Source organism: Balaenoptera physalus (genome assembly GCF_965194825.1).
Source record: "Balaenoptera physalus genome assembly, chromosome: 20".
NCBI lineage: Eukaryota > Metazoa > Chordata > Mammalia > Artiodactyla > Balaenopteridae > Balaenoptera > Balaenoptera physalus.
This window is the reverse complement of record NC_138901.1, coordinates 39,847,237-39,864,370: the sequence shown is the minus strand read 5'-3', so window position 1 is coordinate 39,864,370 and position 17,134 is coordinate 39,847,237. Positions and strand designations below refer to the sequence as shown.

General features: G+C 39.4%; 1 protein-coding gene and 1 pseudogene across 7 annotated transcripts in view; both read right to left on the bottom strand.

The window, feature by feature from the left end:
- The window catches only part of LOC309649739 (synaptosomal-associated protein 23 pseudogene), a 424,755-nt pseudogene that overhangs the window by 48,553 nt on the left and 359,068 nt on the right, over positions 1-17,134 (bottom strand). The gene's annotated exons all lie outside the window — the stretch shown is intronic.
- The window catches only part of PRR11 (proline rich 11), a 276,060-nt gene that overhangs the window by 258,323 nt on the left and 603 nt on the right, over positions 1-17,134 (bottom strand). For 3 of the 6 annotated variants that reach the window (XM_082440104.1, XM_082440099.1, XM_082440103.1), the window contains exons 2-4: positions 3,893-4,025; positions 2,314-2,464; positions 1,764-1,886 (exon numbers count right to left, since the gene is read on the bottom strand). In XM_082440104.1, coding sequence (XP_082296230.1) covers positions 1,764-1,886; positions 2,314-2,464; positions 3,893-4,020 — 402 coding nt within the window. In that variant the 5' untranslated portion in view covers positions 4,021-4,025. Of the gene's footprint in view, positions 1-1,763; positions 1,887-2,313; positions 2,465-3,892; positions 4,026-4,676; positions 4,832-13,782; positions 13,892-17,134 lie in introns of all 6 variants that reach the window. The other 3 variants (XM_082440100.1, XM_082440102.1, XM_082440101.1) reach the window with 3 other exon arrangements.

Sequence of the window (17,134 nt, the reverse complement as noted above, 5' to 3'; positions counted from 1 at the left end):
AGGTCAAGGGCCTGGAACATGACTGTTATGGGCTGAATTGTCCTCCCCCATTGCAACTCATATATTGAACCCTCAACCCCCAGTACCTCAGAATGTGATTGTATTTGGAGACACGGCCTTTAAAGAAGTGATTAAATTAAAAGGAGTCATTAGGGTGGGCTCTAATCCAATGTGACTGGTGTCCTTATATAAAGACGAAACTTGAACAAACAGGAGACACCAGGAATGCACGTGCACAGAGAAAAGACAATCTGAGGACATAGAAGGCAAGTCGAGGAGAGAGGCATTAGAAGCCAACCCTACCAACACCTTGAGCCTAGATTTCTGGCCTCCAAAATTGTGAGAAAATAATTTTTGTTGTATAAGTCACCCAGTCTATGCTACTTTGTCATGGCAGCCCTAGCAAATGAATACAACGACCCTATGAAGTAAGGGGGCATACTACAGGCTGCTGTAACAAAGTATCACAAACTTTGTGACTTAAAACAAAATTCATTCTCTCACAGTCCTGGAGGTTAGAAGACTGAAATCAAGGTGTCAGTAGGACTGCACTCCCTATCAAGGCGCCAGGGAAGAATCTGTTTCTTGTCTCTTCCAGCTTCTGGAATCTACTGGCATCCTTTGGTTTGAGGCCCCATGACTCCAGTCTCTGCCTCTGTGGTCCCATTGCTTCTCCTCTTCTCTGTATGTTCTACTCTGCGTGTCTTTTATAAGGACACTTGTCACTGGATTGAGGGTCCACCCAGATAATAAAGTATGATCTCCTCATCTCAAAATCCTTAACTCAATTATATATCTGTAAAGACCCTGTTCCCAAAAAAGGTAATATTTACAGGTTCCAGGGATTAGGACTTGGACATATCTTTTGGGGGACCATCATTCAGCTCACTACAGATGGTATCTTTCCCACTTTATAGATGAAGAAACTGAGGTCCAGGTTGTGAAGTCCAGGTCATGAGGTGATTTGCCTTTCCTCCTCTGGTTAGCTCATCTTGAGGCACAAATTCTGGGAGTAGGGGTGTAATCCCAGAAGCGTCTCTCCAAACCAATGTGCACAATGTTTATTCTTTAGGTTTTAGACACTGAGAATAGGGGTCCTGCTTAGGGGAGTTCGGAGAGAGTGGATATTTATAGATTTTTCCTGCCTATATCAGTCAAGAAAATAGAAACCACCCTGAGTATTTAGAAGAGGGGACATGTAATATAGTGAGTTGGTTATACTGCTGATGGAAGAGCTGAGAAACACGCAGGGGACAGTGAGGCATCCCAGAGATTAGCAACAGCATAAAGCCATGAACACCCTGACACTGCATGGCCAAAGAGAAGGACAGTGTAACCAGATCTCTGGAGCTGGGTTAACCCAGAGAATCTAGAAACATGGTTGACTTACCTAGTGGGAGCTGGAGTTAGGGAGGCAACAACAACCATTGCTGGAGAAATTGCCCAACACAGAGAACAAAGGGGAAAAATATCCCATCCTCTCCTGTCCTCTAATCTCTCATCAGTGTCTCCCATTAGTCCAGCACACCAGGAGCCAGATGACATGGAGCTTGGGAAATGTAGCCTGCAGGGGTCAGCCCGCCTCCAATACAGAGCAGAGCCTCTGAAGTTTAAGCACTAGACCTGAGAGCAGACATGCCCAGAACTATCACTAGCCTGTAGCCACTCCTCCTTCTAGTAAAAGCACACTGGGGTTCCAATGGGGGACAACCCCTTCCCTCCTTACCTAATTCTGGATTTGTTTTTCATTTGATGATACTAACCTTCAATGCTTCCTGGAGCTTGCGTAATTCACTTTCCAAAATGTGAAACCGTTGTTTTAGACTATGAAGTTCTTGGTGGCAGAAACAGGATGGAAAGATGGTGTTTTTCAATACTTCCAAACTCTGAAATTAAAAAATAATCAAGCCTGAATCCAATGAGCAATATGATAAGGACAAGAAAGTGGTTTGATGTATGTTTTATAGAAGTGAAGGCAATATCAAGGACCTACTGTATAGCACAGGAAACTATATTCAATATCTTATAATAATCTATAATGGAAAATAATAAGAAAAAGAATATGTGTGTATGTGTGTGTAACTGAATCACTTTGCAGTACACCTGAAACTAACACATTGTAAATCAACTATATTTCAATTAAAAAAAATTTTTTTTATTGAAAAAAAAATTGAGGGCAGACATGACCACACAATTTTATCTTATCTGAGTTTAGCTTGAGTGTCTGCTGACCTGAGCACACATACACATGAACACACACACCAAGTATGTAGAAAAACCATAATGCTGAAAACATGTATGTCAAACCCATACCCGGGCCATGCAGTTCTGCAACCAGTTGTATATAGACCATACTCTATTTGTCCAAAGCTTTACTGCATCTTTAAAATTGGGAAATTTGAAGTTCCAGGATGGTCTTAGCCAGCTTCTGCTAAGGGGTGTATCTGTTGAAGGAATAACCACTCTGTAGGAAAAACAAAACCAAACAAAGCAAAAACTCCTAAGTTGGAATTAACAGCCTCTAATTAAATAACAAGCTAGTTTTATAGTATGACTCAGGAACAGAGACTATCTAAAGCCAAATTCTTCATTTACCTCTAGAATTCCCAGATTAACTTATGCAACAAATATTTATTGAGTAAATAAATAGTAATAAATAAAATAACATAGTAAACAAATAGGTATCAGAGATTTAGTAATGAACAAAATAGATAAAAATCCTGCCCTCATAGAATTTACAGTTTCATGGAAGAAAGGTAAAAATAACTAAATGAATAATATATGTGGGTTGTTAGGTAGTGAACAAATGCTAAGGAGAAAAAGATAAAGCAAGAGAGGGAATGTGAAACGTTGGGTGGAGGTGAAAATTTAGATAGGGTAGCCAGGGAATGTCTCACCGAGAAGGTGACTTTTGAGAACAAACGTCAAGGAAGTGAAGAAACTAGCAGAGCAAATATTTGGGAGAAGAGCATTCCTGGCAAGAGCAATAGTAAGTGCAAAGGCCCTGAGGTGGGAGTTTGTCTGAGGTGTTTGAGGAATAGCAAGGAGGCCAGATGACTAGGGTGGAAAGATTGAAGGAAGAGGATTAACAGATTATGTGAGTCAGACCATAAAGGTCTTGTTGGTCATACAAAAGATTTTCATTTTTACTCTGATAGAGGAAGACCTTGGAGAATTTAAGCAGAGGAGCAATATGAAATGATTTTAACAGGCTCACTCTGGCTGCTGTGTTGAAATACACTGCAGAGGCGGCAAGGGCAGAGCAGGAAGACCAGTTAGAAGGCTTTTGCAACATTCGGGAGAGAGAGGAGTCAAGGATGGTATCATGGTTACTGCTTTTTGAGGGTCTGTTTATTTTAAAATTTTTTCTGTAAAGAGAGCTTTAACAAAAAATGTATAAATATGTTATTGTGAAACCTACTGCCTTAGAGTTCTTAGATTTTAGTTTCTTTTAATAACACATTTAAGCCCTGAGTCCCAGAGAATAAATGATCAAACTTTACCAAAATAAAGATTTAAGTTCTAGTCGTATACCCCTCTTTCATCACTTAGTTACCAGGTTTATACAATTAAATCGACTAGGAAAGTAGAAAATAGTTACTGTGCACCTCAAACACAATTCCTTGTGATTTTTACTTCATTTGAACTCTTAAGCTATAGTTGCCACATAAAATCAGGATGCTCAGTTAAAATTTAATTTCAGATAAAGGGTGAATAATTTTTAGTATAAGTATATTAGAAATGTTGCATGGGACAATACAAAAAATCATTCATTGTTCATCTGAAATTCAAATTTAACTGGGTGTTCTGTATCTTTATTTGCTAAATCTGGTAACTTGTTCCTAAAATGATCAGATTTTTAATATTTTCTCTGTTCCATATTACGCCTTACCTTTCTGGTGAGGGTGGCGGAGGGGGAGGTGTAACTAGCTTAGACTGAAAGTGAGAGGCTTCTTTTCTTTTGAAAAATCTTTTCGCTTTGGCTTTTAGCTTTCTTCTTCGTTGCTTGAACTTGGGCATGGTTTCTGAAGAGAAAATTTGTTTTTACATTTTTTATTGAGGAATAATACATATACATAGAAAATACACAAATTTTAGCTACAGTTCAATGAATTATCACAAAGTGAACACATCCTTGTAACCGCCACCTTGGTTAGGAAATGGGTCACCACCAGCAACCCAGAGTCCCCTTGAGGCAGGAGATAGATGGGCCCAGGCTGAGCAGCTGGAATCTGTCCCCTGTAGACAGATATTTCAAGATGAAGATAATGGCAGGAGCAAGAAGGAGCTGAGTCCTGTTTGGATAAAAAGCTAAAGAGACCACATATTTCTCATTCTTGAGGTCAAGGAGACCCCCAAGCGACACATGTGCAAAAAGGACCCTTGGGGAGGGGGACCAGACCATAATATGTTCTGCTAACTCCTCAGAGACCCTTGCGCTGGAATCCACCTTGGCTAAAAGATGTGCATGCACACAGGGGAGGGCCCTGTGCCAGACCAAATATGGACTCAAAGTCAGACAAAGCAAGATGATTGGCCAGACGTAACCCAGAACTGCCCCCATATAAGTAATATAATCCACCCCAAAAGTGTGTGCCGCTCTCTCTCTCTCACTCTCTGAGTCTACCCGTGCTTTCTCTGCACATATCTTCTCTCCTAATAAGCATGTTACTTGCCTCACTACTTTTTGTCTCTTTGCCAAATTCTCTCTTCAAAGCAGACAAGCACCAGGGCAGCGTTGTGGCCCGGGTTCAATCCCTGGTCAGGGAACTGAGGTCCCACTTCAAGCCAATCGCAGGCTGCAGCCACCTCATAGCCACCCAAGATCACCCTGAACTAGAGGAAAATTTAAACCCAGATTTAAACTATCTCTAGAGATACCTTGGCTTTGGCATTATATTACTCTCTAATTTTGTTTTTGTTTTGCTTGTCTTGCTTTTCTTCATTAAGCCAAGTGAATTTCCCTTTCTTTATAATGAAATCAAGCAGGACCTTTCAGGGTCTTCCCAGTACAAAAGCCCTTTTTGTTCCCTTTCTCTTGTTTGCAGAAAAAAGACTTCAGTCTCCTAAGCCTTCCTCAAGTTCCAAAGAGCAGACTCAAGCAGTTACTAATTAGAGAAGTGAGAGAATGCAGAAACAATGATAGGTTAAACAATAGTTCAGAGATAAAACAGAGTCACAGGACTCCTAGTTCCTCTTCAAGGGATATATATAATGATCTGATGCATATCTTTGTGCTGTCCTGCAGAATCTAAGACCACACCCCCAAGGTGAAAGATGGTGACTACATGCTGACCACCAGCACTTAGACCCCAGACTGGTTAGAACCATAAATGTTGATGATTAAGATTCCCCAGACATCGGGCTTCCCTGGTGGCACAGTGGTTGAGAATCTGCCTGCTAATGCAGGGGACACGGGTTCAAGCCCTGGTCTGGGAAGATCCCACATGCCGCGGAGCAACTAGGCCTGTGAGCCACAACTACTGAGCCTGCACGTCTGGAGCCTGTGCTCCGCAACAAGAGAGGCCGCGATAGTGAGAGGCCCGCGCACCGCGATGAAGAGTGGCCCCCGCTTGCTGCAACTAGAGGAAGCCCTCGCACAGAAACGAAGACCCAACATAGCCAAATAAATAAATAAATAAATAATAATTAAAGGTGCTAATAATTAAAAAAAAAAAAAAAAGATTCCCCAGACATCACCCTGTTACCTTACCACCAAGCAAAAAGTTGAAAGTCCACCAGCTGATCAGGCATCCTATTACCCTCACCCCTAATGCTGCCTTTAAAAATCCTTGCCTGGGCTTCCCTGGTGGCTCAGTGGTTAAGAGTCCACGCTTCCACTGCAGGGGGTGTGGGTTCGATCCCTGTTCTGGGAACTCCCGCATGCTGTGCAGTGCAGCCAAAAAAAATCCTTGCCTGAAAGCCATCCAGGAGTTTGGAGCTTTTGAGCACTAGCTGCCCTTTCTCCTTGTTTGGTGCCCTGCAATAAACACTGTACTTTCCTTCACCACAACCTGGTGTCAGTTGATCAGCTTTGCTCTGAGTTGGGCAAGTGGACCTGAGTTTGGTTCAGTAACAATAACAGAGAAGATGGCTACAGTTGGGTTATGTCAGTTATTAAAAGGAAGTAAATTTCTTTGCTGGTAACATTTACTGAGATTCCAATGTACAAGGTTGAGTTGGTAGTGAAAGAAAAACAAAACTAACCATTTATATAATGCCCATTTACTTTTAGACACCTTCACATACATTTTTTCAGTGAATCTTCATTACCGTGCAAGGTATTTTTCCTGAGGAAGAGGACTTTTATTCCCATTTTTACATAAGAATAAATTGAGGCTTAGAAAGATGAGATGATTTATCCAAAGTAATGCAATAAAGCATTAAGTCCAGATTCGTAAGTCTCTAAAGACCACATTCTTCCTAATACACTGTGATGCAATAGTAGAATAGGTGATATACAACATAATAACAATTACCCCAAATCTAAGACATGGGTGTCTCAAAACATTTACTTTAAAGCACTTTTAAACACTAACTAGTATATTTAGATTTTAACCCAGATCCTTTTCTGAAGAAAATTAAGTCAGAGCTGGTTTGATGTGAAGAAGTGCTTTGCCGGTTTCAGTTTTTGCTACCTGAGGAACAAAGATGTCCTTATTCAAGTAGCAGAACTAAAAATGGTCTCAAGGGCTGGGCCTCCTTCTCTTCAAACTTACATTTCAATAGGAACAATTGGTCTTTAAAATACACATTCATTCCACTTTTGTTCACCCTGTAACCCTCCAGCACTTGGTATGCAGCTCTATGCTTGCTCAGCTCTCAGATTCCAAGGGCTGAAGAACCTCCCCCAGCTCCAATGTGGGTAGTAAAAACTAAGAAATGTTTTAGTTCCAAGAGCATTGGACTCGCAGAGGGCACCCTCCATGGCAATGGGTGACAGAACGTATATCAACAACTGGTCTAGGAGTAAAGTTTCTTGATAGCATCTTATTTAACAAATTGTCAGACCTCAGATTAACAGCGTATTTCTTAACTGTTCTTACAGGCTTGGGAGACATACCCCAAGATACCTGATTTCATCTTTATTGTATCACTTTTCCTTTACTGAAATAATGAATAAAGGCTAAGTGGGGATTATTAAACACAAGGGATATCTACAGGATTAAAAAAAAACAAAACCACAAAACAAAAATACTCTGAATGAAGATATTTAGGAAAGCCTCAGGAAGCAACAAAAAACTTATGGTTGCCTGGAAAAGAAGTTAAACCTCATCAAATCCATGGCCAAGACTATCTGTGAAGAAATGTCACTGGAAACCTCTATCCAAGGCCCAGAGTTCACTGGTTGGGATCCCCAGAATCTGAGGTTTCCCCAGTAACCTCCCCTTCCTGTCTTCCGTCTGCCCCTTCACAGCCCTCCCCCATTCGGTTCCTGTTGCCTCTCTCACCTGCCTTGATGTCTTTTGTTAGAGAGCAAACTGACACAGAGAACTGGCCTCCTGCCTCCCTTTTTCCTATATTCACCAATCAATCCCTCAGTTATGAAAACAGACTTTAGAAAGGAGCTGGATGTTCTGGTTAAACTCAGTGGATTGACTCTATACCTTAACCTCCACTCCAATGGTGTGCTGGGATTAGCCCTGACTTTTACATTTTTAGGAAGTCTGTGAGCCAGTTGTTAAACAAATCTACCATTTAAATTAAATTATATAAACTTACAATTAGGTAATTTATATTTTAAAAGATAATCAATACACAAAACTCACCACTCCCTAATGATTTTACTATTATGTATGCTCTTGAGGTTTTGTTTTTTTTTTCTTTTTACCTGATTGTATCTATACGGCGAAAATGCTTTAGAATGGTGTATTATGCTCATTTTTTCCCAACTGCACATTCAGTGACTTCACATTGGAAACCTGAAATTGCCCATGATGGGAGAATTTACACCACAGCTATTATAAAACACTACAAATTAAGGCTTGGTTTATTATTTTGTTGATTGTTAAGAAAGTGATGAAAAGAATGTTAATAGTGCAGATTAAACTTAAAAGTGTATCTTGTCTGTAGTTACACTGTGAATAGCACAAAAAAATTGAGGAGTGTTATTCCAGTATTTGAAAATGATTATCTGATTCATCAGAGGTTGCTTACTGAAGTTCCAAAATAAATCTTTGTGTTTCGCTTTTGTCTTACTTCACAGAGTAAATAAAAATATCAACCAACATTCATATCAGGACTAAGCTTGTTCATAAATTGCAACCACAGGTTGGTTACAAATAAAAGAAGTCTATAAAAATCAATAATAGCATTTTGTGAGAATCAATTGGCTATGAAATTTATAAGAAAGAGTATTATATATTTTATCATTGCTTATAATAATTATGTTACATACCATAACAGTATATAATATCAGTAAATTTATAATAAAATTATGTATATATATTTATAAATATTTATTAGCACACTACTGGTGGAGCATCATGAAAACATCATGAAAAAGGCAGTAAAGGAATAAAAAAGGCATAAACCCACAGGACGAAGAATGGGAGTAGACCCTATAATAGATGATAGACGTGAACTAAATCATCTAAAAGTAGTAGTAACTGACTTGGCAGAGCAGAGGAAAGCTAAGGCTTGCCTGCCTGGTAGGGAAGCCAACAGGAAGCAAGACCATTCCCAGAACTCTGAGAAGATTCGGGACTTGAAAGCACCTAGTTCCTTTGAAGGTTTGGGGTAGGGCTTAAATTGGATTGATTAAAAGTCTTTATAAGAATTGGATAGGCCTTTGACTTCTGCCCTCCCATCCTTACAGCCTGGCAGTGTCCTGGCTTTCATTTTATGGACAGGTTTATTCTCTGGAGAAGCTGAACCTAGAGGTGATGAATTTGGGTCACCAAGCATAGCAGGGTCATGTCTCTGTCACTATACAGAAGATAGGGGATGATCCTAACTGAAAAGTGAGACTTTCAATCCCCTTCCTCAGCTCTGCTCCCAAAATACAGGCCACCAAGTTTTTTTGTTTGTTTGTTTGGTTTTTTGTTTTATTTGTTTATTTATTTGTTTTTGGCTGCATTGGGTCTTCGTTGCTGCGCGCGGGCTTTCTCTAGTTGTGGTGAGCGGGGGCTACTCTTTGTTGTGGTGTGTGGACTTCTCATTACAGTGGCTTCTCTTTGTTGCGGAGCATGGGCTTTAGCCGTGCGGGCTTCAGTAGTTGTGGCACATGGGGTTCAGTAGTTGTGGCGCAGGAGCTTAGTTGCTCCGCGGCATGTGGGATGCTACCAGACCAGGGTTTGAACCCGTGTCCCCTGCATTGGCAGGCGGATTCTTAACCACCGCGCCACCAGGGAAGTCTTACAGGCCACCAAATTTAATTCCCAGCCTCAAACCCCCACATCTCTCATTCCTCCTGGCGGAGACTAGAAGATTCTTCTCCAGGGAAATTGACTGGCCCAAATTCTACCCAAAATGGCCAAGTCCTTGATGATCAATTACCCATTGTGGTGCCCACAGGTTGACAATACCCACCTCCACTACTCTGAGCTGCCAATCAATTATCTTTTTTGTGTATTCCTTTGACAAATAACAGCCAAGGATCATCAATCATTCTAGGAAAAGTCTTTACCATGAAGAGCAGAGACCAAAATAAACAGGGAGAAAAAAAAAAATCCAAATCAAAGGAAATGGAAAGAATGTAGGAAGCAGAAGAAAAATTAAAAAAAGAAAAGAAAATATCTTCAGAAAATGAGATACTGCATTCATGAAATAAGGATAAGAAACAATTTTTAACATTAAAATAGGAGAAATTTTTAAAATATAATAGAACAGTTGGAAGATTAAAGTTTTAGATGAGAACAGAGAAAATGGAGAGAATTTTATCAAATAAACAGTACAAAAATACTCCCCAGAACTGAAGGACTTGAATTTCCAGACTGAAATGGTCCATTCAATGTAATGAATAAAAGATTCACATTGAGGCATGCCATCTTTTAGAACGCCAAAAATAAACAGGAGATTCTAAAAGTTTCCAGAGAGAAAACACAGTCTAGATATAGAGGACTGAGAAGAGAATGACACCAGATTTCAACAGCTACTCTGCAGTTCTGAGGGGATTCCACAGTCCTATACCTGGCCAAGTGTGAGAACAGAAGACAAACAATGGGAATTTCCAGGATAATGGTGATCACAACAGGTCCTCGGAAGACAACTTTGCAGCAGGCCTAGAGGAGGGGTCAGCAAACCTTTTTTTGTGAAGGACCAGATAATAAATATTTTAGGCTTTGCAAGCCATCTGGTCTCTGTTACAACCACTCAGCTCTACCACTACAGCACCAAAACAGCCACAGACAATACTTAAATGATTGTGGCTGTATTCCAATAAATTTTATTTATGGCCATTGAAATTTGAATTTCACAGAATTTTCATGTGTCACAAAATATTATTCTTTTGATTTTTTTCCAGCTATTACAAATTGTAAAAACCATTCTTAGCTCATGAGACCTATAAAAACAGTAATTTCCTGACCCCTCACTCAGTGCACAGCCAGCAAAGTGAGCAAGTGTAACAGAGGGCTTCAGTAGGGAAAAAAAAAAGAAAAGAAATGGATAAATTACCTAGTGTGTTTGATCATTCTGAGCAGAATTTACTGTTTTTCTGTAAAATTAGGGCCAAGTTACTGATAAGAGCTTGAAAAAATAAGTATATTAAAAATGTCTAGGAGGGGGTGGGACTTCCCTGGTGGTCCAGTGGTGAAGAATCCGCCTTCCAATGCAGGGGATGCAGGTTCGATCCCTTGTCAGGGAACTAAGGTCCACATGCCGCGGGGCAACTAAGCCCACGCACCACTAGAGAGCCTGCCTGTCGCAACTACTGAGCCCACGCCACAACTAGAGAAGCCTGTGTGCTGCAATGAAAGATCCTGAGTGCCGCAACTGAGACCCAATGCAGACAAATAAATATTTTTAAAAATTTGTGTTTAAAAATAAATAAATAAATAAATAAAATATTAAAAAAAAAAGTCTAGGAGGGGGAATTGCCTGGAGGTCCAGTGGTTAGAACCTGGTGCTTTCACTGCCATAGCCTGGGTTTGATCCCTGGCTGGGGAACTAAGAGCCCACAAGCTGCAGGGCGTGGCCAAAAAAAAAAAGTCTAGGAAAAAAGTTCTACGAGAAAAGAAGTGAAATCATAGTAACACTATATGTTCAGCTGTTACACAATATTTTATAGTATGAACACTGAATGTTTATTTAACTCAAAATTATGATATATTGGGAAGACAGAAGGAAAGAAAGTGGAAATCAGCAGTTGTCTAAATTTATATAATGCTTAACCCATTGGGGGGAAGAAAAAAGGAAGAGCATTATAAACATGTTACTTAGAAACATGGAGGTAAACACCAGAAACAGTTACAAAAGTGGATAGGGTTGCCTTTGGCTAGTGGGAGTTAGGATTATAGAGAGAGGATTCAGAGGACTATCGTTTCTTGTTTGTTTCTTTCTAAGTATAATAAGCCTTCCGGTAGTATTGGACAGTTAACCTTTGGTATGTACTATTAGCTGGAAAAATAAGAGTACCACCATTCTGAAACTGGGTCATCTTTTTCTAGCCCTTTCCTGGTGGTTGTTCCAGCGCCCATGCCTTCAAATTTCTAAAGAGTTCTACATAAGCCAATGTATGTCATTCTGGAAATTATTATTATTATTATTATTATTATTATTATTATTATTATTATTATTATTATTATCATCATTATTTTTTTGGCTGCCCTGGGTCTTCGTTGCTCTGTGCAGGCTTTTTCTTTTCTTTTCTTTTTTTAATAAATTTATTTATAAATTTTTATTTTTTGGCTGTGTTGGGTCTTTGTTGCTGCATGCGGGCTTTCTCTAGTTGTGACGAACAGGGCTACTCTTCATTGCAGTGTGTGGGCTTCTCATTGAGGTGGTTTTTCTCTTGTTTTGGAGCTTGGGCTCTAGGCACGTGGGCTTCAGTAGTTGTGGCGTGTGGGCTCAGTAGTTCCAGCTCGCGGGCTCTAGAGCCTGGGCTCAGTAGTTGTGGTGCACAGGCTTAGATGCCCCGTGGCATGTGGGATCTTCCTGGACCAGGGATTGAACCCATGACCCCTGCACTGGCAGGCGGATTCTTAACCATTGGACCACTAGGGAAGTCCAGAAATTATTTTTTAAATGAAAAAAAATCTAGGAACTAAATCATATTTTCTCCTCTCTCTTCTGTATGTGTGTGTGTGGGGGGGTGTCCTGGGCCCTGGGTCATTATTACTATTTAATAACCTTCTAATTAAATACAGTAATTGACACATGCAGAGAATTAAGAGAATATGTCAAATCTGTCAGGATAGAAAGACACAGTCTGAGATAATTCCTAGATTAACGTTATATTAAAAAATAATCATAGCTCTTCCAAAAGTGAAAGATAATGAATTCCTACCTCAAACAGGACAGAGGACACAGCAAGCTAAGGTTGATTTTATTATCACTGCTTTACTAAAAGCTTTAGATACTCTGCAGAGGATAACTGTCCAATTAAAAAAAGAGTATATAGCAATCTTTATCTAGGTGAGACATGTAAAGTCCCCTTTCCAAAAGAGTAATGAGACATACAAATTCTTTTTGCTAGATTAGGTGGGATTCCAATTGCTAACACTACATAGAAGCTCATTCTTTCATGATTACTCAAAGCATTTTTCCTATTTTTTAAGTTGAAAAATATACTTCCTTTCTTTTTACTTGCCTTGTTTTGAAAAGGATCTAAGGCCAATTAAAAAAACCCTGTACCACAACAATAAAAAAAAAAAAAAGAAAAAGGTAAGTGAGGAAATTAGAATACTCCATTATAGAATAGACTATATTAAAATTATATATTATTCATAACCATGAATCAGAAATATTTCTCTGATTAATTCATCCTTTCCCTTCTCCTTACCATCCCTCCCCTTTCTGTGTTATATCTTCAGTTGTCCTCACCATCTTTCCCTGGGCTCTCCCTTGTTTTCCATCTTTTTAAATTTTTTTAATTTTTGGCTGCGTTGGGTCTTCATTGCTGTGCGTGGGCTTTCTCTAGTTGCAGCGAGCAGGGGCTATTCTTCCTTGCGGTGCACGGGCTTCTCATTGCAGTGGCTTCTCTTGTTGCAGAGCACGGGCTCTAAGCATGCAGGCTTCAGTAGTTGTGGCATGTGGGCTCAGTAGTTGTGACTTGCGGGCTCTAGAGCGCAGGCTCAGTAGTTGTGGCGCACAGGCTTAGTTGCTCTGCGGCATGTGGGATCTGGACCAGGGCTCGAACCTGTGTCCCCGGCATCAGCAGGTGGATTCTTAACCACTGAGCCACCAGGGAAGCCCTGTCTTTTGATATAGTCTATTTTCCCCTACTCTTTTAATTTTGAAAAATTTCAAACCTTGAGAAAATTTATAAGAATAGTATAATTAACACTCATATATCATTCACCTAGATTCACCAATTGTTATCTGATAATTATCTCTCTTCATAGGGGTATATATATATATATATATGTGTGTGTGCAATGTATAATACATATTATACATGATAATGTATAAGATATATAACCATGTATTTATGTAATTTATATAATTTTTCCATATCATATTACACAGACACACTCCTATACAGAAAGATAACAGTTGGTGAATCTAGGTGCATGATATATGACTATTATACTATTCCTGTAAATTTTCTCAAGGTTTGAAACTTTTCAAAGTAAAAAATATAATATATAATAAATGTACATAAATATAAAAAATACTTACACATGCATAAAAGTTTTTAGTTTTTGACTGAGCAGAGTTAGTTGCAGACATCGTACTTCACTCCGAGATACTTTAGCTTCAGTTTCCTTACGTGAACATGGACATTATTCTACAAAACCACAATCAGGAAATTTTACTTTTGAATATAGTCCATATTCAATTACTATTCAATAGTCTGAACAATATCCTTTTCAGCTGCTTCCTTTCCCTCTCCACATTGTATTTATTTATTTATTTGTTTTTAAAGATTTAATTTTATTTATTTTTGGCTGCATTGGGTCTTCGTTGCTGCACACGGGCTTTCTCTAATTGTGGTGAGCGGGGGCTACTCTTCATTGCAGTGTGCGGACTTCTTGCGGTGGTGTCTCTTGTTGTGGTGCACTGGCTCTAGGCATGCAGGCTTCAGTAGCTGTGGCTCACGTGCTCTACAGCGCAGGCTCAGTAGTTGTGGTGCACGGGCTTAGTTGCTCTGCAGCATGTGGCATCTTCCTGGACCAGGAATCAAACCCATGTCCCCCGCATTGGCAGGTGGATTCTTATCTACCATTCCACCAGGGAAGTCCCTCTCCACATTGCATTTAACTGTAGTATCTCTTCAGTCTCCTTTAATTTATAACAGCTCTTCAGCCTTTTTATATAAGTATTTGCCTTTCTTCATATTTATATTCTTGAAGAATTCCAGTAGTTGTTTTGGAAAATATTCCTCAGTTTGGGTTTGAGTGTTCCTCCAGTGATCTTCCTACCTTCAGTCCTTCTCCTTGCCAGTTTATTTTCTACACTGTTCTGGACTTAGTCTTTTTTTTTTCTTTAATTATTATTATTTTTTAAATTGATGTATAGTTGATTTACAATGTTGTGTCAATCTCTGCTGTACAGCACAGTGATTCAGTTATACACATATATACATTCTTTTCCTTTTTAATATTCTTTTTCATTATGGTTTAATCACAGGATATTGAATATAGTTCCCTGTGCTATACATTAGGATCTTGTTGTTTATCCATTCTAAATGTAATAGTTTGCATCTACCAACCCCAAACTCCCAGTCCATCACCATCCCCCCACCTCCACCCCACTCCGCCGACCTTGGCAACCACAGCTCTGTTCTCTATGTCTTTGAGTCTTGTTTCTGTTTTGTAGATAGGTTCATTTGTGCCATATTTTAGATTCCACATATAAGTGATATCATATGGTATTTGTCTTTCTCTTTCTGACTTACTTCACTTAGTATGATAATCTCTAGTTGCATCTGGAGTTAGTCTTTTAAAACAAAAATATGACCCTGATATTCCCTGTTTAAAAGCATTTGAAGGATCCTTATCACCCACTGGATAAACCAAATTCCTTAGCATACCTTTCAAAGCTTTCCACAATTTAGCTCTAACAGCCCTTTGCAGCCTCATCTCTTCTAATGATTAACAGTTTGTACTTCAGGCATACCAAACACCAGATACTTTCTATAGTGTTATCAGCCTTTCCCCTTGCTTGGGGTATCCTCCTCCAGGTCAATTTATGTAGCCTTCCAGATTCAGTTACTTTTTTTTTTTTTGCCAAGCCTTGCAACATGCAGGATCTTAGTTCCCCAGCCAGGGACTGAACCCGTGCCCCCCGCAAAGGAAGGGCAGAGTCTTAACCACTGGACTGCCAGGGAGGTCTCTCTTTGTCTTTTTGTTGAGTGCTTATAATCCTCCAGGTACTATGGTAGGTGATAGGATACAACATAGTCTCTGTCCTTATGGAATGTTTACTGGCTGATACATCATCTCTTTTGTGCTTCTATAGCACTTTATACACACCCTTATTGTGACATTTATTATATTGTATTGTAATTTTTGTTTGCATGTTTGTCACCCCACTGGATTTGAGCTTTTCAAGGGTAGCATGAGTTTTATTCATCTCTGTTTCCCCAGGACCTAGAGTATAGCAGGCATTAAATACCATTCATTCAATAAATGAATGAAAGAATAGCAAGTGTTCTCTATTTTGATTAAGGAATATGCTTTAATACAATTCTGGAAAATCTCTTGGTGAGGGAGATTGTTAATTCTTCAAATCATACTGCACCTTCATATGGTTAAAGGATGGGTTCAAAACTATTTCCAGTAGGAAGATGCAATAAATAATAAGAGTAAGAATTACACTCCTCTGCATGAGTTGGCACTGCTGCTTCTATTAAAACTCCACCCTGTGATACAAAAAAATGCTTTTGGTCAGGGGGTACTTACAAAGCTGTGGCAGCAACAGAAATTGAAACCAAGTCCTATGTCTAATTTATAATGAAAACTAATGCCCGGGTTTTTGTTCTTTTTCTTCTTCCTCTTTTCTTCCCTTTATGGCCTAGCCCATACCTGTTGGATCACGTTTGCCTAATCAACAATAAGTAATGAAAGTCAGGTGCCTTAAGGCACAACTTTCAGATAAACATCACTGTTTATCTGCTGTTCTGAATTATCTTCCAGGGTAAGATGACCTTTATAGATTATGTTGACACAGATCCCGGGGGTCACAGACCACTGGACTAAAGACATGGTGGACCGCAGATGACTAAGATGATTAACCTCAACTCCTTTGTTCTTCCCCTTTAAAAACCTCTAACTCAGAGACCAAGTTGGAGTGACTTGTCTCCCACTTCCTTGCCTGGCTCCTTGCAATAAAATCTTTGTTGCAAACTCCTGCTGTCAGAGTTTGGCTTTCTGCACTGCGGGCACACGAGCCCTTTGTTTGGTTTAAAAATGACAATTGCATTTCTTTAATATTGTCCTAAAACACATTTTTATGGAAAAAAATGTGTTTACACTCCCACAAACAGCTTTCTGTCAATTAATCACTTTCGATTACCAGTTCAACTGATTCCTCTTGAACATCCATAGGGCTATTGCTGGTACTTGCTTATATGTAAATTACATTTTATGTTGTGCAGCATTGCTTTGTTAGCTCCTATCTTGTTTCTCTAGAGATTGCGGTTCCCTAAAGCTTAGTCCAGCACAGTACTAGGCACATAGAAAACAGGACACACTTTTTAAACTGATACTCTCACAGAAAGTCGGACGATATTAAGACTATATTAAGGAACATAGTACTACTCCCTATCAAAAAATGTATGTTCTCAAACTTAAAGTGCATAAGAGTCACGGGGGGGAGGGAGGTCTTGTTAAAATGCATATTCTGATTCAGTAGGTCTGGGTGGAGACAGATAATCTGCATTTTAAACAAGCAGCCAAGTGATGCAGATGCAGTTGGCCCGCGAACCACGTTTGGAGCAGCAAATACGTAAAGGACTGTGCAAAAGGAAGGCGACTTTGCTCCAAAACATATTTTTGCAGAGCGTTAATTAAATAGAAGTATGATTAGA